This window comes from Callithrix jacchus, chromosome 17, assembly GCF_049354715.1.
Source record: "Callithrix jacchus isolate 240 chromosome 17, calJac240_pri, whole genome shotgun sequence".
NCBI lineage: Eukaryota > Metazoa > Chordata > Mammalia > Primates > Cebidae > Callithrix > Callithrix jacchus.
This window is the reverse complement of record NC_133518.1, coordinates 54,066,321-54,092,294: the sequence shown is the minus strand read 5'-3', so window position 1 is coordinate 54,092,294 and position 25,974 is coordinate 54,066,321. Positions and strand designations below refer to the sequence as shown.

The 25,974-nt window shown below is 46.5% G+C and overlaps 2 protein-coding genes and 1 long non-coding RNA gene across 8 annotated transcripts in view; 1 reads left to right on the top strand and 2 right to left on the bottom strand.

Annotated features, from left to right (window-relative positions):
- The window catches only part of SH3BP5 (SH3 domain binding protein 5), a 77,975-nt gene extending 56,269 nt beyond the window's left edge, over nt 1-21,706 (top strand). For 4 of the 5 annotated variants that reach the window (XM_035278189.3, XM_035278190.3, XM_035278188.3 and 1 more), the window contains 6 exons: nt 9,837-10,001; nt 14,466-14,596; nt 16,872-16,914; nt 17,612-17,831; nt 19,487-19,747; nt 20,244-21,706. In XM_035278189.3, the coding sequence (XP_035134080.1) occupies nt 9,837-10,001; nt 14,466-14,596; nt 16,872-16,914; nt 17,612-17,831; nt 19,487-19,747; nt 20,244-20,461 (1,038 nt within the window). In that variant the 3' untranslated portion in view covers nt 20,462-21,706. The remainder of the gene's footprint in view (nt 1-9,836; nt 10,002-14,465; nt 14,597-16,871; nt 16,915-17,611; nt 17,832-19,486; nt 19,748-20,243) is intronic. The other variant, XM_078354249.1, reaches the window with a different exon arrangement.
- Nucleotides 404-6,314, bottom strand: LOC144579933 (uncharacterized). Its single transcript, XR_013528647.1, has 3 exons — nt 6,175-6,314; nt 1,573-1,687; nt 404-528 (listed from the first exon to the last, which is right to left on the bottom strand). It is a non-coding gene; the product is annotated as an uncharacterized LOC144579933 (long non-coding RNA).
- A 2,390-nt stretch (nt 21,707-24,096) lies between the features above and the next one.
- CAPN7 (calpain 7) overlaps nt 24,097-25,974 on the bottom strand; it is a 44,803-nt gene continuing 42,925 nt past the window's right edge. For both annotated transcript variants that reach the window (XM_002759627.7, XM_035278187.3), the window contains 2 exons: nt 25,371-25,463; nt 24,097-25,285 (listed from right to left, as the gene is read on the bottom strand). In XM_002759627.7, coding sequence (XP_002759673.1) covers nt 25,141-25,285; nt 25,371-25,463 — 238 coding nt within the window. In that variant the 3' untranslated portion in view covers nt 24,097-25,140. The remainder of the gene's footprint in view (nt 25,286-25,370; nt 25,464-25,974) is intronic.

Genomic DNA, 25,974 nt, shown 5'->3' with positions numbered 1-25,974 from the left:
AACATGCTGTGCCCGGAGGTGAACTGCATGAAGAGTCTGGCACTGAAGAGTAGCAGAGGTGGGTTCAGTGCTTCACAAACCTTCCCTGATGCCCCCAAACAAAACCCTTGCATTAGACTCACCCCTGATTAGTCTGGATGACTGTTGGCAGTAGGGATTGTCTTGCCAGAAACTGGGTCAAAAATTTTAAATATATGCAAAATAGGGAATAGCATAATAGAACCTCAGAAGTTCGTCATCCAGCTTCTACAGTTACCCACCTGGGGGCAATCCTATTTCATCTTTGCCCCCACCCCCAGCTCTCCCTTCTTACTCCTAGCTGTATTTTGAAGCAAGTAGTAGCTTTTACATTTTATTTTTAAATAGTTCACCTTTAAGCTCAAGCTGGAACAAAACTGTTTGACCTCGATGTTTGTAACCCTGGAAAGCTCTCTTGCTGCTCTGAAATATGAAAGGGCTGTGTAGTCCGTCCACGGTGCAACTGCAGGCGCCGTCTCTCCTAAGACTGCCCGTGGTTTTCTCATCTTTCTAAGAATAGATACATACCATGGATCTCTTGTTTACTTTATAATGTGCATTGAAAACACTATTAAACTGATAATGGCTCACACTGTACATGGTAACCTTTGGGAGTAAGAAAAAATGATGTCCCATATGTTTGACAAATTTTTAGATCTTTTTTTTTTTTGAGATGGGGTTTCAGTCGTCACCTAGGTTGGAGTGCAGTGGTGCGATCTCAGCTCACTTCAGTCTCCATCTCCCAGGTTCAAGCGATTCTCTTGCCTCAGCCTCCTGAGTAGCTGGGATTACAGGTGCCTGCTACCATGTCCACCTAACTTTTGTATTTTTAGTAGAGACAGTGTTTTGCCATGTTGGCCAAGATGGTCTTGAGCTCCTGACCTCAGGTGATCCGCCTGCCCAGCTTCCCAAAGTGTTGGGATTACAGGCATGAGCCACTGTGCCCACCCAAATTTTTAGATCTTTAAGAAACCGATTCAGGAAAATTTTTATAGAAATATTGAAAAACTGCATGCTACAAGCTACATTTAGTAAAATTCGATATGGATGAAACTGTTCATTCAGTCAAATCTGTTTATTTGAAATAGAAAGGAATCGATCCTCAGGAGAATAATTTTGCCTACACAAAGATGAAAAATTAGAAGCACCTGGGTGTGAAAAATAATTAAGGCATTAAATGGGCTTAATGGAATTCTCTCCAGAAAATGATTTCAAATGAAACTTTGTTCTGGGATAATTTGGATTAAAATATATGCCAGATATCCCCAGGGGTAAAATGGTGCTGTCAGAATGGCCAGTTTCTGTTTATGGTCCTCTTCAATGAAGCATCATTCTGAAGCATCATTCAGGAGTTGAAGCGGGAGTGCAGGCTGGGCGGCTTGCCGGCTGGAAGGGCTCAGGCAGTCCATGAACTGCCGGTCCCTGAGATTCCTCAGAAGATAGGCAGAAAACCACAGCTTTAATAAGCTGAGGACACACACCCTTGTCGCTCATCCACTTTGATGTCTGTCCTGCCCATCCCTCCCTCACTGAGACTCCCCAGGGGTTACTGACCACGTTTTCAAAGGGTTCTGATCTTCCTCAGTTGGGTTGGAAAGGCCTCTGATGCTTTTCTTCATGAGCTTCTAGCCAGGGGAGGGGTTCTTCCCAGCAGTGCCTGTGACATTCACTGTAAGGAGGCAAGGACAAAACAGTATCAGGTTAGAAAGGACAGAGGCTTCCTGCCTAGTGGTTGCCCCCATCCAGCAGGGGCCTTGCCCCAGCCCCTGTGGGGGTAAGATTCCTCCAGCAAAGCACAAGGGGTAGAAGCCGGCCCAGCTGTCATTTGGCTGGGGCTTCGCTCTCCTGGTTCTGCCGCCCCGCGCCTGCAGGGTCACTGCTCACCTCACACCTGAGCAGCCTCTGCTTTGCCCCAGGGTTGGTATCTTTCCAACTTTCTCTAGAATAAAGTGGGGCGGAACTCCTTCTTCCAAATCCATGTCCAGGTGTCCAGGGGGGTCCGAAAGCCTCTTCTGGCTCCATCATTGCTTTGGCAAGTGCTAGGGGGGGTGTATGCTTACTGAGCCCACCCATTCCCAAGTAAACCAGAGTCCTTTTGGGTTTTAAGTACTAAAGGCATTTAGAAAGGGTGTGGGGAAGGCAGTCGGAGGCCTGTGCCTCTAGGTGGGGGAATTTTGCCTGCTCCATGCCTCTCTGCATTTCATTAATCCTCCTGGTTCCCCTGTGGATGGGGTCCAAGCTGCTCCTCAGAGCAGGTGAGAATGCGTGGTGGGGGGTAGGAGGCTAAGCTCAGGGAGCCATGAGTGCTTTTAGGATCAGCCTCTCTACACCCCATTTTCCGGCCTCTCGTGGATGAGCTCAGTGCCTACAGCAGTGGGCCTTCTCCTCCCCACGTCTCCTCGGCTCCTCCTTGGTGCTTTCTGCAAATCTTAAACCCTGCAAACTTCCCTGCCCATCCTGACCTGTGTGGCAGTGGCCAGCATGTCCTTGATTCATGTGGGGAGCTAAGGCTGCACTTCCTTGACCAGTACTTCTCTGTCAGGGGTTTGCAGCACCACAAGTGCTGTTTAATAGAAATTTAGAATGAGGCTGGGTGCGGTGGCTCATGCCTGCAATCCCAGCACTTTGGGAGGCTGAGGCGGGCAGATCACCTAAGGTCAAGAGTTTGAGACCAGCCTGGCCAACATAGTGAAACCCCGTCTCTAATAAAAATACAAAAATTCGCCCGGTGTGGTGGCGGGTGTCTATAATCCCAATTACCCGGGAGGTTGAGGCAGGAGAATCACTTGAACCGGGGAGGCGGAGATTGCAGTGAGCTGAGATCATGCTATTGCACTCTAGCCTGGGTAGCAATAGCGAAATTCCGACAAAAAAAAAAAAAGAGTTAGAATGAAAGCTCTGGGTTAGGCTTTGAACCTTGACTTTGTCCTTGATAGCTGTGTGATCTTGGGCAAGTAATTTAACCTTTCTGAGCCTTGGTATTCTTTATAAAGTAGCTGACCTCATAGGGTTATTTTGAGACTTAAATGATGTACTGTATTCAGAACACCGTATATAGATTATCTCATACAGAATAAATGCTGAAGTAGTAACTGCTATGATTATTTTCCCCTTTGTAATCGTCTGTATCCAGACTTACAGATTCGTTAGCGGTCAGTACTCGATTGGTCTGGTCTTGAGGGCTTTCTTCCTGACTTGGAGCTCCCACCTGCTAGAGAATGCTTTGGACAGCCACCTCCTTTGCAGCTGCTGGAGCTAACCACGAGCCTGTCGGCCCGGCCCACGTGAGGCTTTGGGACGGGAGCTGCAGGCAGGAGGTAGCAATCCTGTGCACAGTCGCGTTTCCATCTTGTGTTTGGAGCCCTGGCAGCTGCTCTTGCCGTGTAATACTGGCAGGAGACTGTCCACTTGTCCAGTGACTATGTTAATGAGGTACTCCTGTGGGTAGACACTGCATGGTTGAGCAGAAATAGCTCCAGACTAAGGGCCAGGGCTTTGGCTTCCTGGCTCTGGGAGGCCACTAAAGAGCTGTGTAACATCACCTATTCTGGGCTCTCCTTTGGAAAATGAGGGACTTGAACTGGGAGGTCTGTAAACTTCCTTCTGTCTAGGACCTTTGTTGTAGCCAGTGCAAATGTGCAAATGCTCTTGTTCCTTTCTGAGAGCCATTGTGGGCAATAGTTGAGTCAGAGGGGCATGACTGTGGCCTCTCTCCCCTTGTGGCCACCTCAACTATGCCAGACTTCTCTACCCACCACTCCTTTTGCTGATGACCCTTTGTGGAATGCCCATACATTTCCACATTTCCAAGTGCTTCACAGTCACAGCTGGCCTGGGCCAGTGTCTAATGAAGGTCACTTACCACATTCATTCATGAGCAACTTTTTTTTTTTTTTTTTTTTTTTTTTTTTTTAACAGAGTTGCTGTCGCCCAGGCTGGAGTGCAGTGGCACAATCTCAGCTCACTGCAACCTCCACCTCCAGAGTTCAAGTGATTCTCCTGCCTCAGCCTCTCGAGTAGCTGGGAGTACAAGTGCCCACCATCATACCCAGCTAATTTGAGTATTTAGGTAGAGATGGGGTTTCACCATGTTGCCCAGGCTGGTCTTGTACCCCTGGCCACAAGTGATCCACCTGCCTTGGCCTTCCAAAGTGCTGGAATTACAGGTGTGAGTCACCTTGCCCAGCCCCAGAGCTGCCTTTTAAAATTCTCTCCATGGAGCTGTTCCCATGAAAGCTGTTAGTGTCTGTAAGTCATGAAGGTATTTAACATTTTTTTCTGCGTTGTGTCTTAGACCTTAAACCAAGCTCGGCTAGCATTTTCCTCTCTAGTACTATTATAAGCAGAGCCTCACTTTTTCTGATGGCTCATTGGGTTTCTCTTCTGTGAGTGAATCACTGTGTGACTTGTGCACACCACAGGACCTGTGAGCATAGAGCCCTATTCAAATAATATATTAAATACCAGGGCCTGGGGCCTTTGTTACCATTTGAAGGTAAAATGTTACTGGTTGTACCAATGACTGTTAGGTGTCATCTTTCATATGATGATGAGAACCAGATAGGCAGCTCTCTCTGGGATTGCTAAATTGGTTTCTGACTTTGGAAGCCCTGTGTCTTGTGATGACCCTGAGAAGCAATGTCACAGTTAAATTTTCCTTTGGTGCCTCCTGGCTTGGCCTGCTGCCTGATACTCTCCTCCTTTGCAGAATCTTTCCTAAGAGGCCTTTGACAGAATGGTGTTTCCTCAGTGCAGCAGAGGGAGAGATCCCTCTCTCTTCCCCTTCTTAAAAGGGCACTAATCCCCTCATGAGGGCCCCACCCTCAGGACCTCATCTAACCGTAATTACCTCCTGATATGGTTTGGGTCTGTGCCCCTCCCAAATTTTATGTCCAATTATAATCCCAGAAGTTGGAGGCGGGGCTTGGTGGGAGGTGATTTCATCATGGAGGCTGTTTCTCATGAATGGTTTAGCACCATTCCCCTTGGTTCTACCCTTGCGATAGTTGAGTTCTCATGAGATCTGTTTTAAAAGTGTGTAGCAACTGGGCACAGTGGCTCATACCTATAATCTTGTAATCCCAGCACTTTGGGAGGCTGAGGTAGGTGGATTATCTGAGGTCAGGAGTTTGAGACCAGCTTGGCCAACATAATGAAACTTTGTCTCTACTACAAGTTCAAAAATTAGCCGGGCCTGGTGGTGTGCATCTGTAGTCCCAGCTACTCAGGAGGCTGAGGCAGAAGAATTACTTGAACCTGGGAGGCAGAGGTTGTATAGAGCCGAGATTACACCACTACATTCCAGCCTGGGCAACAGAGCTAGACTCAGTCTCAAAAAAAAAAGAAAAAAAAAGTGTGTAGCACTTTTCCCCAACCCTGGACCCAAGTCCAGGCACTGTGTGAGATGCCTTGCTTCTGCTTTGCCTCTGCCATGATTGTAAGTATCCTGAGGCTTCCCAGAAGCTGAGCAGATGCCAGAATCATGCTTCCTGTACAGCCTAGGGAACTGTGAGCCAATTAAACCACTTTTCTTTATAAATTACCCAGTGTCAGGTATTTCTTTTTCTTTTTTTAATTGAGATGGAGTCTCACTTTGTTGCCCAGGCTGGAGTGCAGTGGTGCCATCTCAGCTCACTGTAACCTCTGCCTCCTGGGTTCAAGTGATTTTCCTGCCTCAGCCTCCTGAATAGCTGGGACTACAGGTGCCTGCCACCATAACTGGCTATTTTTTTTCCCCATATTTTTAGTAGAAATGGGGTTTTGCCATGTTGGCCAGGCTGGTCTTGAACTCCTGGCCTCAAGTGATCTGCCCACCTCGGCCTCCCAAAGTGCTGGGATTACAGGTGTGAACCACCATGCCTGGCCCACAGGTATTTGTTTATAGGAGAGCAAGAATGGGCTAATACACTTCCCAAGGGCCCCACCTCTTAATATCATCACATTAGGGCTTAGGGCTTCAATATGTAAATTTGGGTGGACATGAACATTCAGTCCATAACAGGAGCCTTCCCGGAAGTGTCACTCAGTGTTCATTTACCTCTCATTAGCTGTCACTTATCAGGGTGACTAGTTTTAGTGAGGGCTGGGAAGTGGGGGTTTTTAGCTGATATATTGCTTCGCCTTGAGACCACAACAAATGTGGTACCCAGTGCTTACTTGGGTGAATGAACCAATAAGTGGATGAGTTATGGAGAGACGCCACCTGGTTTCTGCCGGTTAAATGTGGAGTGAGGCCTCACATTAGTTGCACCTGTGGTAAGTCCAGGCAAACATGTATCTGATGTCACCATACAGGAGAAGGAATCTTGCAGAAACTTTAGACTCTTGTCTGGAATTTGACAGCACATGTTCTTCTCAAAGGCAGCTTCGAATGGGCTTCCTCTTTTCCTTTGTAGAGATCTGGTTCTCTTATTTGGAACCCATCAGATGCATAGCAGTGGGTGTGAAGAGGTGCTGGGCCTGTGGTACAGCAGCCACCTTTCAGAAGGCCCTCATGAGAGGGCCTTTTTTGATTGAACAAAGAGGAAGTTCATAATTGAAGCAGAGAGAACTGGGAGAAGAGTTCACCCTTAAATATTGCTGAATCGAAATACTAAAAAGTTCCAGAAAAAGCAAATACAAATCCCATTTTAGGATCCTGTAGGGTTCAGTGCATCGCCCGGAGTTGGTGTGAAGCGAGTGGGGCTGGGGTGGCTTTTAAGGTAATCCGTCCCCTCCACTTCTTCTCTTTCCCTGCATCTTGGCCAGTGGAGGGAGGCCTCGGAGGGCTGACCTCACATGAAAGAACTAAGAACCACTAATGGGCCTGGAGGCACGAGGTGGGGCAGGGGTTGGGGGTGAGTTGGTTATCTCCAGGGAGGGTGGGCATCCTTGTTCTCGTTGTGTAGCTGAGGCTCACCTGAGTGGAAATGGGCCACTGGCCACATAGTGAGTCCACAGCAGGGACAGGTCCCTGGGCTACTTTGGTTGAAGGTTTAACCCGGCATTCATTCAAGGTCTTCACTCGAGTCCTTCTTAAAAATTTGATCTCAGGTATCATCAAATCTCCTACAGGCACTCTGTTTTGTAGTATATGTTTAGAGTCTGAGATCCTTCCTTCTGCCCCCTACCTCCCCAGCAGCCCATGTTTTCAAATCATCTGTGTCCTTCAGTCCTCAGTTCCGGCTCATCCTCCTTCAAGAGGCTCTCCTTGTTTCTCTGTACTGGAGTAATTTCTCCTTCACATTCCCTCACCACACTTCCCTCCCTGCTGTGGCACGCTCATATACAGCGTTGTATTATGGACTTCTGAGTGTCCACTCCATGCTTGCTTCAGCTCCCCACCTGACTGTCATTGCCTGGAGGGCTGGGTCTGGGTCTGGGTCTGGTAGGCAGTACACATTCACGGGAAAGCTGCTCTTTGCCTTCGGGGCTGGTGTGCTCTGAGTCTGTGATTTTTCTTTTGCCTCCTTTAACCTTCTTCACCAAGCACCCTCAGCCTGTGGTTTCTGAAGACTTCCTCTAAGTCATAGGAGAATTGCTTTGGGGAAGGGTGGGGTCCCTGTAGTTCCCCTCTTGGTCCCAGGGGCTGCCCCAGGGGCATCCCACCAGGATTTATGTAACTGACTTGGAGACTCCGTTAACCAAGGGAGGGTGGTGAGGCAGTGCAGAGGCCAGTTTTTGGCAGAGGTAGGTGTGTGCTTTGCTGGGGAATTCAAGGTGAGCCTGTGGAGTGGCGACTGTGATGTTTTGGTTGTGATTTCTCATGCAGTCACACAATTGCCATCACATGGCCCATCTTGGGGTAAAGGTGTCTACTATCCACAAGAAATACAATGTGAATCACCTATATAATTGTAAATTTCCCAGTGGTCACAGTAGAAAAGGAAAGATGAAATGGTGATTTTTTTTTTTCTTTGACACAGTTTTGCTCTTGTCACCCGGGCTGGAGTACAGTGGTGCAGTTTTGGCTCACTGCATCCTCTGCCTCTCAGGTTCCAGCGATTCTTCTGCCTCAGCCTCCTGAGTAGCTGGGACTACAGGCATGCACCCCCACACCTAGAGACGGGGTTTCGTCATGTTGGCCAGGATTGTCTCGAACTCCTGATCTCGATGCCTGCCTCGGTCTTCAGAAGTGCTGGGATTACAAGTGTGAACCACCATGCCTGGCTTGTGAAATTGATTTTTAAATTTTTTTTATTTGTTTTAAGAAGCAGGGTCTCATTGCGTTACCCAGGCTGGAGTGCAGCAGCATAATCATAGTTCACCGTATCCTCAGGTGATCCTCCTGCCTCAGCCTCCCAAGTAGCTGGGATTCCAGACATGTGCCACCATGCTCAGATAATTTTTAAATTTTTTCCAGAGGTGGGGTCTTGTTGTTATGTTTCCCCAAGCTGGTCTTGAATACCTGGCCTCAAGTGGTCCTCCTGCTGTGGCCTCCCAAAGTGCTGGGGTACAGGTGGGATCTGCTGCATCCAACTGAAATTAATTTTAATAATTTATTTAATCTGTGATGGGGAGATCTATATCCAAAATATTTCATCATGTGATAAATGATAAACTTAACATTCTTTTTTTGGTACTAAGTCTTCAAGATTAGGGATACCTTACATTCAATTGGGATTAACTTTTTGTTTGTTTGGAAATAGAGTCTCACTTTATCACTCAGGCTGGAGTGTGGTGGCGTGATCTTGGCTCACCGCAACCTCCGCCTCCTGGGTTCAGGCAATTCTCCTGCCTCAGCCTCCTGAGTAGCTGGGATTATAGGCACGCACCACCATGCCCAGCTAATTTTTTGTATTTTAAGTAGAGACGGGGTTTCACCATGTTGACCAGGATGGTCTCGATCTCTTGACCTCATGATCCACCTGCCTCAGCCTCCCAAAGTGCTGGGATTACAGGCTTGAGCCACCGCACCCAGCCAATTTTTGTATTTTTAATAGAGACGAGGTTTTACCATGTCGACCAGGCTGGTCTTTAGTTCCTGACCTTGAGTGATCCACCTGCCTTCCCCAGTGCTGGGATTACAGGTGCGAGCCCCTGCACCCGGCTGGGGTTAATCACATTTTGAACAGTCAGTAGATGCATGTTGTGGGGGCAGCTCTAGACATGTGGTCAGCTACAGTTGGTATTGGTTCTCCCACCTGATGCTCCTTGAAAGCAGGGACTCTGTTGTTTTAATTAATTAGGTCCTTCTCTTTGCTTGCCTGGTGCCATACTTGGCCTGTCGCTGGTGTTGGTGGGTGTGAGTTGAGTAGGGGACTGTCTGGCAGAGTGACAGTGCTGGGCTGGAACTCATGTTGCCTAGAGGCTGGCACAGCTCTGCTTCTAGTCAGCTGTGCATCTCAGGAAAGGGCTGTGTCCTCTCAGCCACGGTCCCCCATCTGCAGAGTGAAGTCTTTGACCATGATCTCCAGGGGCCTTCCTGGTTCTGACTTAACATAAACTGAGCCACAAATCTGGTCAGGGAAGGTGTCAGGACTGCTGTAACCACCTTGGCCTCGGTGGTGAGGCAAAGCTTCCGAGAAAGGCCGTGGGTTGGCTGTACCTGTCCCGCAATGGGCTGGTTTGCCATATCAGATTCGGGCCAGGGGCTGATGTGTTTATCTCATCCATGGGGCCTAGAACTGTGGAAATGCCCGCTCACAGATTTGGCGCCCACTCCCTTATCAGAGGCCCGTTGCCCTGTCGGCATCTACGAGGACCTGTGGGTGCCGAGAGTGAAGAGGCAGAGATGAACTTGTCCTGGGCCTTGGGATGCTTATTTTTTGAAAGGTAAAATGGACCATGGGGAGCCCCTGCCATTTCCTGAGGTCTCATGAGGATTCTTTCTCAAACAGGCTCAGCTGGAAGCTCAGAAAGCCACTCAGGACTTCCAGAGGGCCACGGAGGTCCTCCGCGCCGCCAAGGAGACCATCTCTCTGGCCGAACAGCGGCTGCTGGAGGATGACAAGCGGCAGTTTGACTCCGCCTGGCAGGAGATGCTGAATCATGCCACTCAGAGGGTATGAGTCATAGCCGGGTGTGCTGTGGGGGTGTGCACGTGCATGGGTGCTGGCTTCCCCCAAGTGGAGGTAACAGACTCGACTCCCAGGCATGTTGCCCGAAAACACTCTGAAAGTCACAGGTTGTCATCTCCATGTGGTCTCTTGGCTGTGCTTGGTATGAAGCCAGTGCTCTGAGATGAGTCATAGTGTCTCTCTGTGACAGGGAGAGCTGCTCCTTCCCCTTATGTTGCTGAAGGTTTGTCTGGTTCAGGTCATCCCGGAAGGGTCTTAACTTGGACTCAGGCTTCCAGAGGTACCAGGTAGTATTCCAGGGTCTGCTCCCACTGAACCCCAGCATACTGTCTGGGTTTAGAATCTGTGATGAGGAGACCTTGATTCACAGCCCTACACTGGGTCTGCGGTTTGGGTATGTGCTGTTGGAGAAAGCAGAGGTCATGGCAGATTAGACCAGAATCAGGCGTGTAGTTAGGACAGGGATTCAGGGAGCTGAAATGCACGAAGGAAGCGGACTGTGATCCTTACCCACGGCTTGGCTTGCTGGGTTTTATGCCATTATGTTGGGTTCTTTACTGGCTCCCGTGACCACTTCTCTGGCTGCGTTACTCAGAACCAGAAATGGTAGTGCCTTAGTCTGTTCAGGCAAAGACAAAATACTAAACAAAATACCATAAATGGGGTAGTTTGTAAATGATAGAAATTTATTTTTCACAGTTCTGGAGGATGAGAAGTGCAAGATCAAGGCACTGGTAGATTCGGTGTCTCGTGAGGGCCTCAGGAGATGGTGAGCTGGTTTACAGATGACTGTCTTTTCCATGTCCTAACATGGTGGAAGGGGTACATGAGCTTGTAAGGTCATTAATCTCATTCATGATGAGATTAATGAATCCTCATGGAACCTTCATGACCTCATCACTTCCCAAAGACCCTACCTCCAAATACCCCTACAATGGGGACTGATTTCAACATGAGAATTTTGAGAGGACATAAATGTTCAGACCATAGCAGCTAGGGACAGTTCTTGGTGCAGCATTACTTGGTTACCCCTGCCTAACTACCGGGTTTCTTAGAAGTCAGGGAGAATGTTCCTGGATACCTCCTCCCTCTTCCAGGCTTGGCTCCTGGGCTGCCCAGGTTCATGTTCCTGGTATCCCCCCCACATCAGCCTGGGTCCATTGTCCCCCTCCGCATTCTCTGTCTAAATCACGAGTGCCTGGAAAACCAGCGTAGGGCTGGTTTGCTGCGGGGTGGGTGGGTGACCTGACCTGTGGATTCAGCAGCTCCAACTAAGACCCTGAACAGAGTGGGTAGGGGGTTGCGAGAGGTCTTGGTGACTCCTTGAGAAAGCCGTCTGGGGGCTGGAATAGAAAAGTCAGCGGGTTAATACCAACAGCATTTCCCTTTTCAATGTCACCTGCCACAGTGGCTCAAGTCCTGGGGGATCTGATAATTAAAGATGGCCTTGTGCTTCCTTAAATAGAACGCTTGACACACAAATGACTTCAAGAGTCAAATCCACGTTGACTTTATCGCACCTCTCCCTGCAGCCTGAGACTCTAGCTGAGCTTTCCTTTGCGAGGCCTTGCGCCTCCTGCCCCCTGGTGGGTATGATGCTCACAGAGCTAGACTTGGGCTGGAAATAGCTTTTTTGGGTCATCTCATGAAAAATGAAAGAGGTGGCTGGAAATCTTGGAAATTTATAAGCCAATGTCTGATAGATATGAAAAGGACAAAATGCAGGGTAGCTTCTTGCAAGAAATTAGCTGAAGGACTGCTTTTCCTTTTTGCCCTTCTACTCCAGCTGGAGACCCATGTCAGCCTGTAAGCAAGCATTTCAGAAGTCATTTAATCTGTTCTTTAAAGATAAACCAAGTTCCTGCTTTGTTTCTCTCTTGTTTTTAAGTCCTAGGGCCCCAGTGGATGGATGGAGGGTGGCCTCCCAGCTCAGGGCACCATTTACACCACAGATTTTAGGAAGAGTGCTTTTTGAAGTTGTGCAGTATAAGACCTGTGGGGCTGTACAAATGGCCCTATACTCCTGAGGTCATGAGGGCCTCATAGGGCACTGGGAAGGACAGCTGATATGTGCCTTCTCCGTGGCCACTGAAGGGAAGGACCCATTTGGTTTTCTTGGGGATGGGGACAGCCTCTGCAGATTGGCAGGTGTTCCAGGTCACATGCCAGGATTTCCACCTTGGAGCTGATATTCCTCGTTCCAGATTCCTTCACAGTTGCATAGGCTGGAAATGCCCTTCATTAAATGGATGAGTTTAAAAAGCAGACACCAGCAAGAGACAAAGCCTGTGGCAAAGCTTTCCCCCATCACGTCCCCATGTCATTTTTAAGATCAGGGTACAGAACATGCCCTCTGAATGCGATGGATGATATGGATGATGCAGAATGTCATTCTTTCTCTAGGACACAGACTTGCATGGTTGGCTTTGAAACAGCATGAAGTAACTGGGGACTCTCTGGACTTAGCATTTCCCTCAGTGGTGCTCATGCTGACCCCTCCTAGAGCCTGGCGGGCCTGGGATGCTCAGCCTGCTAAAAGCTGCAGGATGGAAGGGCTAGAAAATGTCTGCCCTTGTCTGTCTCTGGGTACCCTAGGAAGCTTGTTTCTTTAAAACAAGGGAGCTTCATCTCACACTCTTTTTCCAGAGTATTTTACTTAAGGGTCTACTAAAAGAAAATTCCGTGCTCAGAAAGGCCCAGGCTATCTTGAAGACATGGCAGTGGTTTGGACTACACAATCCCTCAAGGCACAGCAGAACACTGGGGTTCCCATGTTATTTGCCCAAGACCATCTCTCCGACCCCTCACATTTCCTGTGGTGACATCAGGTAGCCACAGTTGGAGCCGTGGCTGAAACCAACATACTAGCCCTGGTGTGCTCTGTTAGGCCACATGCAGTGCCACAGGCAGGGACAAAGGATCAGTTTTCCGCTCATTGCTGGAGTTGACGAGGACTCTGGAAAACACAAGCAGCTTGTCGCAGAGCTGCTAAGCCTGCAGTTGAGCAGCCTTGCTTGGGGTCCCTGCTGCTCCCCAGGTGGGGAGCTTGGGCAGCATAGGCCCCTTGAGCCTCAGCTGTTTTGGCCTTGAAGCAGCCTTTATGGGAAGGTGATAGCCTTCCATCCTCAGAGAGAAGGGCTGGCATCCTGGGAGGGAGAAATTGGCTTTTCTGATGTCTGCTGAGAGATCAGACAGAGGAAGATGGAAATGTGACTTGGAAATGAGAGGCATTAACTGTTGCTGAACTAGCAGCAGGCAGCTGCTGGAGAGGACAGGACGCGGGGTCAGCCCTTCTGGTGAGCAGTGGATATGAGGCCTGCAATGGCAGGTGAAGAGCTGCTCAGGACAGCCTCCCTGACGCTGATGGGTGCGAACTGCCCCCCTTCCACATAGTGGGAAGAAGTGCCTTCACAGGTTTCATTGCCCAAGGATGCAGTAAGAATCAGAAAACAGTCTGAAGGAGCTAATGGAGATTCTGAGCAGACAGTGAGATTGCCTCCCTGGGCAGAGGAGGCCCCTGGCTGCAGCTCTGTGATGTTGGAAGAGATGTTGGGAGTATAACCGAGGGTGCAAAGGCCTTGGATATTGACGAGTCGAGAAAGCCAGAACAGGAGGCTGAGGAGCTGTGCCTGGTGGATCTCTACTGGGCAGGTTGGGCCATTCTGCTGGTGTGGGACCCTGCAAAGAGGCTATGCCCAGCCAGACTGAAATACCATTCAGTGCCCAGTAGCACCCATGCAGCTAGGTGCTGGCTGTTTGTTCTCTTCTATGGGCTGACATGAGCAAGGACCAGGGCCGAGCAGTATCCCTGTGGTCCCTGGACCTTCAGCATCTGCCTGTTCTGGGGTATGGGATGCAGTTTGCCACTCCTACCCGAGCCACCCTCCTCCACCCACCACTACTGCCCCACATCACTGTACATAGCTCATGCCCAATGCTGGGCTACAGATGGAGGAACTACTTGATTACCTAGGAGAGGTAACTGAGGCAACATGCTTAGTGACCTTCTCTCTCAAGGCAGGAAGCTGAGTGTGTGAGGGCGTCTTCCAAGAGCTGGAGGGTTTTTTTTTTTTTTTGAGATAGAATCTTGCTCTGTTACCCAGGCTGGAGTGCAGTGGTGTGATCACAGCTCATTGCAACCTCCCTCTCCTGGGTTCAAGTGTTCTCCAGCCTCAGCCTCTCAAGTAGCTGGGACTACAGGGCTGTGCCACCATGCCCAGCTAATTTTTGTATTTTCTGTAGAGACAGGGTTTTGTCACGTTGGCCAGGCTGATCTTGAACTTCTGGCCTCAGGCCATCCACCTGCCTCGGCCTCCCAAAGTGCTGGGATTACAGGCGTGAGCCACCGTGCCCAGTCCAAAGCATATTTTTTGAAAAATGATATAAGTAATACTCCAAGCAGGGGGCTGTTCTGGGTTGGTCTGGGCTGACCTCTGCTGTCATCTGAAGGTCATGGAGGCGGAGCAGACCAAGACCAGGAGCGAGCTGGTGCATAAGGAGACGGCGGCCAGGTACAATGCCGCCATGGGCCGCATGCGGCAGCTGGAGAAGAAACTCAAGAGAGCCATCAACAAGTCCAAGTAAGTCCGGACCCGGTCTTCCCTGGGGTCATGGCTGTTCCAGTCTGCATCTTCTCAGCCTTTGTATGTCACGCACTCAAGGAGCAGCCTACGCATCCTTTGATGTAGACCTTGGGGCCTCACCAGAGCCCCTGCCTGGGCTCTTTTGCCCCCTAATATTCTATGACCCCCAGAGGCAGAGGATGCTAAGGGGTGGGCTGCTCTAGATAAGACTGAGTTAGGAGACACAGAAAAAGGCACATTATTAAATGGCCCATTGGTTGGGATTCGGTAAACTCATGCTGTACCCTAGGATCTGTGATTGACAGTGTGGACAAGGCCCTGTCCCTCAGTGTATCTATCAGTGTAATAGGGATGAGCTGTGTTCACAATATATGTTTCCTGTGATTGAGAACTGCTAACATGCTGTAAGACTGGCTTTAGTAATTTTTATCCAATCTCTTCTCACTGCAGCCCTGTGTATTTTTATACAATATTGATAATGGTGGGCAAGCACAACTGTGTACCCTCTCTTGGGGACAAGCCCTCTGCTTGATTCTCAGTTCCTGGGCCTCCTAGCAAAAGGAGGACGACTTATGATATAGACCCAGAGTAGGCTGTGCATGGCTACTAAAGGCCTGTCCTCCAGTGCAGTCACAGCCCCAGCTGGAAGGGGCTGGGCAGGTGGAAGCTTGGCAGATGCCCAGTCCTCCTTCACTCCTCCAATTGAGGGAAAGGTGACAATTCAGTGAGGAAGAGGATCTCCAAGGAAGAGTTTGGTCCTCCTTGGCTCTGTACTATCCCCAGTACCTTCTCCCAGGCTTGACTTTTCTTTGGTTTCTGCTCACACTCTTCCAACATACATATGGACACACACGTGCAGAGGAACAGCATTTAACCATTTACTATTGGACTTAACTGAGTATTTTATGTATGTTTTGGTTTGGTTTTCAATATATCAGGGGCTGATCTGTTGAGAGTCAAGTAGTAGACATGCATGTATGGCATTTTTCTGCAGGGGAGGCAGGAGGTAGCAGGGGTTGCTGCAGGACCTGAGCCTGCTCTGGGCGAGCCCAGGCATCATTCACATGGCAACACCCAGGGAGGCTGGAGGAACAGGCTTTGATGCTGCTTCCTTTAGTGTGAATATGGTGGGTCTTTTCTCAAAAGACCTGAACTCCCACTGCACACATACTCATCCATTAACTTAAACTAAATTGTACTTTACCATCCTTTCGAGACTTCTAGAAGAGTACAGGGACAGATCCTAGTCTTGGGTGGCTCCTGTCTGCTCAAAGGAGACAATGTACATCTGTGCATTCCACAGAGTGGCTTCCAGGCTACCTCCATGCCCACCCTGCCTCTCCAGCCACATGGATGCTCATGTTCCTTTTGCTGGACATCTTCCCTGTGCCCTCTGATGCCCATTCACACACACACTCCTCACCTTGTGCCCCTCTCTGCTCCTTTTGGTCACATAAGAGTTTATTCACCGCACTCTCTCCCCAAGTTTCAGGATTTTTATACCCATCAATGGCAGTCCTATATCCTTGTCATCCATCTGGATCCTCAGGATGCAGGACTTGGGAGCTTCATAGAGGGTGAATAGCTCAAGAATAAAGCATTGATCTACTTCATGTTCAGACACCAAAGTTCCTAAAAAAAAAAAGAGTCAAGCTCTTCTGGCTGACCCAGAACCAAGGGTACTGGTAGAATGCTGGAATTTCTTGTGCCCATTATGTGACTGAGTCTGCCAACTAATAACTCCAGTCCCAGGCAAGGTTCGGGAGGACCAACCTGAGACCCCCTCCTAGTGGTGGCCTTGCTGTGCTGTGACAGAGGAGTGGTGCTTCTCTTTTCCCCAGTTGACTTTAGTAGAGGAGGTTTAAGCAGCCCCTTTTCCAACCTCCTCTGCTCTTCATCCCTGGGGAGTCAACTTCATTAGGAGAGCAGATCCAGGCCTCCCTTACTGCTGGGTGTAATTTGTGTGGCCTGGAACAGCCTTCCCGAAGAGGAACAGGAGCTAGGTTGTAGGGTCCCCAGGATGTGTGTGGGCTCCTGAGATGGGCCTCCTGTCCATACAGCCCTGGGTGAGCCCAGTCGTTCTATCTGGTGTCTGTGTTAAGCAGGCTCCAGCACTAGGAGCATCACCCTCATGTCACGGCCTTGTTAAGAGTTTACTAAATACTGGAAGGATGACCTGGCCAGCGATAGCGGATGCCTCTTTCATCTCGTGGAGTTTATTGTGGTCACTGTATTAAATTACCCTGATAGTTTTCCTTCCTGTCTTCTGCAGGCCTTATTTTGAACTCAAGGCAAAGTACTACGTGCAGCTTGAGGTATGTGTAGCTTTGGGCTTTGTTGCAGATGAGATTTTTCTGTACTCAAAGCCTCACTTTTTTGGGGTAGCAAAATTTCAAATGGTCCACTTGCTATAAGGGGAAAGTGGAGAGACACATTCTTTACTGAGTTTTCAGATCTCAGCATTGTCTGGCTTGGGTATGCAGGGGTCTTTGAACCGCTGTCATTCAGTCACTCTATTGTACTAGGTCAGTGGTTCTCACAGCATGCTTTTAGGACCAGGAGCATCAGCATCACCTGGAGACCCAATGAGATGCAAATCCCCAGGTCCCACTCTAGATCAACTGAATCAGAAACTCTGAGGCTGGAGTCCAGTGAGCTGTCTTAACAAGCACTCAAGGAGATTTTGATGCAAGCTCAAGTCTGGGAGCCACATGTCTAAACTGTGGGACTTTGGTCTGTTTGATGCCCATTTTTGCTTCCCTCATGGGGTTTATTCCACCAATGAGAGTGTTTGAATATTAGAGCTTGTTACCTGGATAGGATCTGGGATGATGGTGGCTGATTTTGTCTGGTGAATGAATAGCAGTTATAATGGTAATCAGGTCTTAGTCATGTCTTGGAAAATTCCTTGAAGTGTAATGATGGGCAGAAAGTGTATCTGAACCTGTCACTCAGAAGGCATCTTAAGGCTAGCAGAGTAGTCTTGACTTAGTCTCCTGTTCTCCCGACCAGCAACTGAAGAAGACTGTGGATGACCTGCAGGCCAAACTGACCCTGGCAAAAGGGGAGTACAAGATGGCCCTGAAGAACCTAGAAATGATATCAGATGAGATCCATGAGCGGCGGCGCTCCAGTGCCATGGGGCCTCGGGGCTGTGGTGTTGGGGCTGAGGGCAGCAGCACATCCGTGGAGGATCTGTCAGGGAACAAACCTGAGCCTGATGCCATTTCTGGTAAGTCAGGGGCCCCACTGGGTAAATGGGCAGATACCAGATTGTGTGATTGGTTTCCCAGGGTCCTCACTTTCTCTTGCCATCACTGGGTCTCAGACTTGGGCAGGCCTGAAGCCTACTTCTGGTGGCTTCCCATGCTTTATGGAACACTGTGTTCATCAAGATGGTACTAAGTGTTCCTCAAAGTCATGATTCTGTGGTCAAATAAATGGGAAAGTTACACCGTCACTCTTCTTTGGGAGTCAAAGTATTCACTACAACATTCGAGGCTGAGAAGTCCTGCAGGAAAGAAGAGCTAAGAATAGGGAATTTGGAATCAGATTTGATTCAAATCTGCCATTACATCATTACTAGTGCATGATGTGGGCAAGGGCCTTTGTATTTCAGTTTCTTCACCTGTAAAATGGGGAGTACGATAGTATCTACTGTATATGCTGCATTGTGTAGGGTGGTGATTCGAATTACAAGAATCAACGCCTGGCACCCAAGCAGCATTCAGCAAATGGTGGCTCTTACTGGCATCTGACCAGAGAGACCTTTTTTCCCAGGGCCAGCCCCTGGATGTAGTTTCTGTTCTGTTCATCAAGAAAACCCACCCGACACTGTCCTTGCATACTTCCTTTATTTTCCTTACTTGTGGGATAATCCCTCTTGGCTCTTTCCCAAGCTCCTTCCTCAGAAGTTCTTTAATTCCTTCAGCAAATATTTAAGTGCCAGGTTCAAGGTAAAGGAAAAGGAAACTATCATTTGAGTAACAACTATGTATGAGTTACTTTAATGTACATCATCTCAAATCCTGCATGGAGAAGATTATGAAGTTTAGAGTTACCAAGGTCACACAGCAAGTCGTGGAATTAAGGATTCAATTCATGTCTAGCCCACTTTCTGTCTCCAGTATTACAGTACTTATCATTTATAAGAAACCTTTATGGAATGCTACAAGGCTGTTTTTAAGGAGAAGAGGGGGAAAAATGGAGTAGGAAAGTTCTATTAAGGAGTGGGATTGTGGGCAAGCTGAAGGAAAACTGCTGAAGGCCAAAGAGGTTTTGAAATCATGGGAACAGCATGTCTCTGGGCCTTGTTATTTTGGCCTACCAAATCACACAGCTACAGAGCACTGTAAAGGACTTCTGGTCTTTTGCAGCAAATGGTGATTCTGCGTGTGTCCTTTATGAGATCAGAAGTTACCTGGAATACAGCAAAGGTCCCAACAGATATTCCATACTGGCCTGTTTCTTCTAGTAGCTCTTGCTTCTCTTGACATAGGAAAGAAGCCCAAGTCCAGCTGGCTTTGTCTGGAGTATGTTACAGATGACCAGAACCTCTTCCTGTGTATATGAGGATCTGTCTGGGGGACTGAGGTAGAGAAAAGGTCCTAATTTGTGGCTGAATCAATGTTCCATTTTTAGGCAGTGTCTTGTGACACTGATTTCTCGGCAGGGTTCTAAGGTTATTGGAAGGGCACTTAATAGCTATGGGATCCAGCTGCTTTAGAGGCTGGTCATTCAGGCTTGGGAAGTCACATTCCTTCATTAGGCACTCACAGTGACAGATTCTGCAGTTCCTGTGCTGTGTCTAGCTGCCTGGCAGCAGCAAGCACTTCTGAGTGTTTGAGGTGACAGATCCCATGTGACTGGTGTTCTTTCTCAACTTAGTGGCCTCGGAGGCCTTTGAAGATGACAGCTGTAGCAACTTTGTGTCTGAAGATGACTCGGAAACCCAGTCTGTGTCCAGCTTTAGTTCAGGACCAACAAGCCCGTCTGAGATGCCTGACCAGTTCCCTGCGGTTGTGAGGCCTGGCAGCCTGGATTTGCCCAGCCCTGTGTCCCTGTCAGAGTTTGGGATGATGTTCCCAGTGTTGGGCCCCCGAAGTGAATGCAGTGGGGCCTCGTCCCCTGAATGTGAAGTAGAACGAGGTGAGTAGCAGCCTTCTCACCCTGTCTCAGATGACACACACTGCCTCTGTAGCCTGACTCTTGTGCCGTGTCGTATCTCTGCCAGGCCTCTGGCCCTCCGTGCTGCATTACCTGGTCTCTGGTTGTGCTGTCAGTGTTGATCACTGAGGTTATTTCCAAGTGCTGTTCTGGGGAGGCTCCTGGCTCCACTCAGCTTCTATAAAGTAGGGCTTAGGTCCTGTGTCTCACATCAGAACAGTCTCCTTGGCAAGCACATAGTAGAAAGGTTTGTTTCTCAGCTATAAAGTGAATATGGCAAATTTCATCTCTAAAGTCAAGGAATATATAGAACATCACAAGGAATAAAAGCAGTAAGTGATTACATACTCAGAACCTCCCGGATAGGCACAGAAGGCAACACTGGGAATTCCACAGGGCTGAGTTAGCTAGTTGGTTTGAGCCCAAAGTGACTTAAAATTGTCAAGACTCACTTTTGATAATCTTTGTATTTCTATAGGAGACAGGGCAGAAGGGGCAGAAAATAAAACAAGTGACAAAGCCAACAACAACCAGGGCCTCAGCAATAGCAGTGGCGGTGGTGGCAGCAGTAAGAGCCACAGCAGCACCTCCCCTGAGGGCCAGGCCTTGGAGAACCGGATGAAGCAGCTCTCCCTACAGCGCTCAAAAGGAAGAGATGGGATTATTGCTGACATAAAAATGGTGCAGATTGGCTGATTCATCCTGGGCCCTGCCCATGTGCGTATCAACATTTATACATGGAACTGGAGAACATTGTGCCAATAATCATTTAATATATGCCAAATCTTACGCGTCTACTCTAAACTGCACTAATGAAGTTTCAGTGACCTTGAGGGCTGAAGATGGTTCTGGGTAAGAGTCCTGAGCTGGTTTGTTTTTCAGAGCAGAGTTGTCGCAGGCAGACTGTGACCAGGTTCACAGCCTTTGTGGAACATTCCTTGTAATGGCACTGTGGAAGCAATAACTAGTTCCTATGAAAGAACCAGAGCTGGGAAGATGGCTGGGAAGCTAAGCCAAAGTGGGGCCAACAGCTTGCTTCTCTTTCTCTTCTCACCCTCAATTTTGAATGGGAAAATGGAGATTTCACTCCACTTTTACCCCATGATAGCTAAATGATAAGGAAAACCCACATACAAAGCAAAAACTCAAGTATTGAGAGCACATATTTTTGACCCGGTGGAGGCTTAAAAAAATCCAAGAACACAACTCATTTTCATCACCTCTGGTGTTCAGAGGGGGCTTTTTAAAAAGCGTGTATGCTAAGATACCCATTAAAACCATTTCTAGAAAGGCTACCAAGAGCTGCACTTTTTGGGATGGGGAAGGTGAATGCCAGTGGGGATGGGGGGGGCATGAGGGTAGGAGGGACTTATCATAGAAGGGAATCTGTGGCTGTGGGGGAGAAGGTTCTACAGCATAAACCTTATTCTGCCGGCTAAGGGGATTTATTCTAAGAGAAGTGCATGTGAAGAATGGTTGCCACTGTTATTAGATTGACAAGGTGTTAATTTATCTGTAGGTTGTAACTTTAAAAATAAACGAAATTATTTAAGGGTTATGCTGCACTAGTATTCCTTAGAGGAAACTTCTTTAAAGCTAGGAAAGGGAGTGGGCATGTGTTGGCAAAGGCTGTTAAATAGAAGCAACAGAGTCTGTTATGTTAATAGTAGTAAGTGTTAAGACTGCTTTTCTTTAATGTTTTCATGGTAATGCATATTTAGAGCACTGTATTTTTGTCTCGTTTTGTTAAGAAAATTTAGCATTTCTAAAAAAACCCTCTTTCAAATTGTTAATTCTGTCACAGCCTGTATATTTTAGTCATTTGTAAATCTCTTCATACAACAGTGACTCCTCCTTTTTTGACTGATACAGTATCCTAATTACAAGGTTATTTTGTACTTGTCTTAATACATTGAGTGTAATAAAAACCGCTTGAGAAAAGTTTCCTCTGTGACTTCAAATAAGAACTCCCAGTATTGTCTAAATCTTCTATGCCACCCTCTTGCCATAAGGAAGAACATGGAGTGCTGTGGTCACCAGTAATCATTTTCAATTAAGGTTTTGAAGAACAGTAGTAATTTAAGCCTTGATTACCAAGGTTTGAGTTCTACTTCTGCTGCTGCTAAAGCTATGGGCAATGAGGAGACACAGTGACAGATAAATAAAGATGATGTGGTGATGCTGGAGGAATGGTCCTCAGCCTCAGCTGCACACTGCAGTCTCCTAGGAAGCTTAAGTGTTGCTGTCAGGTCTCTTCCCCAGAGTTAATTAACTGGGGGTACACTTGTGCATCAGACTTTTAAAAGCTCCCCAAGGGGATTTCAAATGTGCATTCAGAGTTGAGAATCAGGTGGATCCTTTGTCTTGTGGAAATGTTATAATGGTGGACTCTTAATCTGCATTTCATTATTAAAACATGCTGTGGAGAAAAAGGTCCTTCATTGGCCAATCGAGGTTTAAGTTTCAGAAATATTTACAGATGTTTTACCTACTAAATATTTCATTTAGGAAAGTTCATAGAAGTCTCTTGTGCTATTTAAGAACATTAAACAGCCAGCCGGGCGAGGTGGCTCAAGCCTGTAATCCCAGTACTTTGGGAGGCTGAGGCCAGTGGATCACTTGAGCCCAGGAGTTCAAGACCAGCCTCAGCAACACAGTGAAACCCAGTCTCTACCAAAAATACAAAAATTGGCCAGTCTCATAATTTGGTCTCAAACAAGAACACTAAACAGCATACCTGAATTTGACTAGTGACCTTCAGGGTTCATTTGGTTCTCATAAAATCTCCTCGCACCCTTTGATCTGTAATACAGACACTGAGACTTGCTTGATTTACTGTTAGCAAAAACTGTTCCCTGCAATTGAGGCAATTCGTTTTCCTTCTAGAAAAAACACCATCTGTAAAACAGCATAAAGTAGGATAAAGTTTTTACAGCAGAGTCAAGTTAAACAGTCAACTAGAAATTTCTAAGTACTTCTTGCAGAGAATGAAAGTGGGATGGGATTTTCTAACATTGGGGCTTTTCCTTGCTTTTACAAAACACAAAGCCTAGGCAGTCAGTGTCGCTGGAGTATTCCTTATTTGGGCATTAGGACTTAATATCTTGTTTCCTGCCTCAATCCCTCTTTCCCATCGGCCTACCACCTGCTTGTTTCCTACACCAGAAAGGGATGCAGACCACCTTTTGACCAGGGCTCCCTTCTCACACTATCGCCTTTCAAATTTCTAGTTTCACATAGTCTGCCATCACTGTGGCCTCTATTTTCACCACATCTGACATTTAATTATACTCTTCTGGGAGTTCTGTTCACTGGGCTTCTTCATCCTCCCCCATCCCCTTGGCTTCTTGCATCTCCTGTTAGTCTTGCATCTCGCTGACTATACCATGTTGATTCCAGATCTGGATTTTTATGGGCAATTTTACTTTAATGTGTCAAAACTTACCTTCACTGAAGCTACGCACATCTGTCCCTGTACTGAATTAGAAACAGTCATTCTCTCACTAACAACTCCTGACTAGTCTATCTCACCGTCATTTAGAACCTCAGAAGGGCCTGGATTGTTTTCCCTCCCTCTACAACAGGTCTGGATCTTGTCCCTCCCCCAACTAGAGGGCTGTGTCTGTGGGTGTCATTAGACACACATAGCAGCTAAATCGGGCCTCAGGAAAGACAGTTTGTGAACCTGGGGCAAAATCTTTTAAGAAGTACAAATAATAGTATCTGTATTTTATTCAGCTATTGGGAAGATTAAAAAAATATATATACACATTGGGTACACAGTAAACACTCAGTAACTGTCAGTAGTCTGTCTTTTGAAGCCTTCCCTTCAAGGTCCAAGATAAAGTATCAATTTTGCCAATAAAATTTTTTATATTGGTCCAGCAAAAATTAATCTTTCCTTTACTCATACACTGGTAGCATGTTGTTAGAGCTCCATTACAGAAATCAGTACCACAGTTAGGTTGTTCAGATATACGTCTCTTCTAATAGATTTGATGGCAGGGATTAGGTTTTCAGTTTGCATCCTGTACAAGATCTTTACCACAAGAGGTTCAAATCGTGTTTATAATATAGTTCTTATGTTCTGGATTTTTTCTTTTTAAAGAGTAACAGAAAACTAGTCAAATTAGTCCACCTCAAACTAATAGGCTAAAACTAAAAGCACAAAATACTTACCAAAGTACAATCTCATTAGTGTAATCATCTACCACTACTCTGTAAAATAAGAGATTTTTGTTGAAGTATATATTTTCATGCAAATCTGTTCTCATTTACATTAAATATGATAGATGAAATCTTTGAATAAATCGAAGTTAAACTATGCAGTATCCATAAGTATAAACATTTTATTTCAATTTATGGTAGTAGTAATACAAAATAAGTTTTCATAATTATAAAGTAGAGACAATGAAAAATCCCACCTGATTTTTAGAATTTTTAAATATTGAGCATCATTCTGTCCTGATGGGTTTTATGTAAAGTGGGAATTTACATGACATGAGTATCTTGGCAATTCACTTTTTCTGAATGCTACATAACCCAATCACCATATATTCTCTATTTTCTTCAAAGTGCTATTGCCACTAGAGCACTGAACTATACAGCAATTTTAAAATAGACCATACAAACTAAATTGTAATGTCGTTCAATATCTCAACTACTGTTTTTTAAAAAATAAAAACTGCAGTATTGAATTTCTCTAAGTTCTCGCTACATGACTGAATGGGAGATATCCAACAATTTTCATTCTTAGGCATGAGCATCTTCATGCTAAGGTAGTCTGTACTTCTGAAGAGCTTTATTCTTTTATAACATCTGGGCAACAGACATTTAAAATAATAAACAATACAAAATTAAAATCAGTTATGGTAGCACAATTCATTTGGTAATTAGTTGCCCAAGATGTATAGTAGAATCAAGCAGGTTTAATTTCCACATGCTCTGCAACAAAGGGAAAGAATATAAATATTTCAGTATATTAATCTAGCCCACCATTCCACTCAAGGAATCTATATCCCTTCTTTTTCTCATCCAGTCTCAGTTCCTTTATCCTCTTAGCAAAGGCATCTCACAATGATGACCGAGTCTAATCTTATTCATATGCATTTTTTAATACAAAATGGCCTGTAAAATGCAAGCCAACTTTATACACACAAAACCATGTAAACAGCACCTCTAGGTGATTTAGGTCATTCTGACTATATTCAGTTCTTACCAAACACCCTGAACAAGCACCAAATTCCACTGTAACACGTTTTTAGAGATTTAATTCCATTCTGATTGTTCTGTTTACTGTTCAGAAGATTTGTGTCCTTGTTTGAAGAGTTGATGTTTGGTAGGTATAAAAGCCAGTAACTGTTGAGATTTCTCCATCACTGAAGTTGTGTTATCTTGATGGGGATAATACTATTAAAGTCCAAGAAAAAAGGTCCTTCTTGTTTAGGCAAAAAGGTACTGGGAATGATATTGAAGACACCAGAAGGTATATTTTCTAATTCCAGGTAGCAAAACCCACACCTATATTTAGAGAGAATGATAACTTTTATAGAAGATGATGCCACAAAAAGTAAAGTATAAATTAGAATAAAAATGTCAACATTACCTGTAGTCACCACTAGATTTCCTCAGAAAGCCATGGGGTCCAGGATCTCCTAGAGTAGAAACTGTTACAACCTCAAATCCAACGCTATATTGCCTAATGTTTAAAATAAATAAAATTACTGTATTAATAGTCTCAAACATGTGATTTAAAATAACTGAAGTGAAGATGTCATATTAAGCATGTTTCTGAAGTTTCAGAAGAGAGAAATGGTACTCTGAAACACATGCACTCTATTTTTGTTCTTAATCATACAAAACACCATTTATATATTTCAGTTGAAGCCTTAAAAGATTAACACACTGGATTAAACTTACTTTAAGAGAGACTATTTTTGCCATAGCCTCCCCAGGAAATTTTTTTTTTGAGACAGAGTTTTGCTCTTGTTACCCAGGCTGGAGTGCAATGGCAGGATCTCAGCTCACAGCAACCTCTGCCTCCTGGGCTCAAGCAATTCTCCTGCCTCAGCCTCCCAAGTAGCTGGGACTACAGGTGCGTGCCACCATGCTCAGCTAATTTTTGTATTTTTAGTAGAGACGGGGTTTCACCATGTTGTCCAGGATGGTCTCAATCTCTTGACCTCGTGATCCACCCGCCCCGGCCTCCC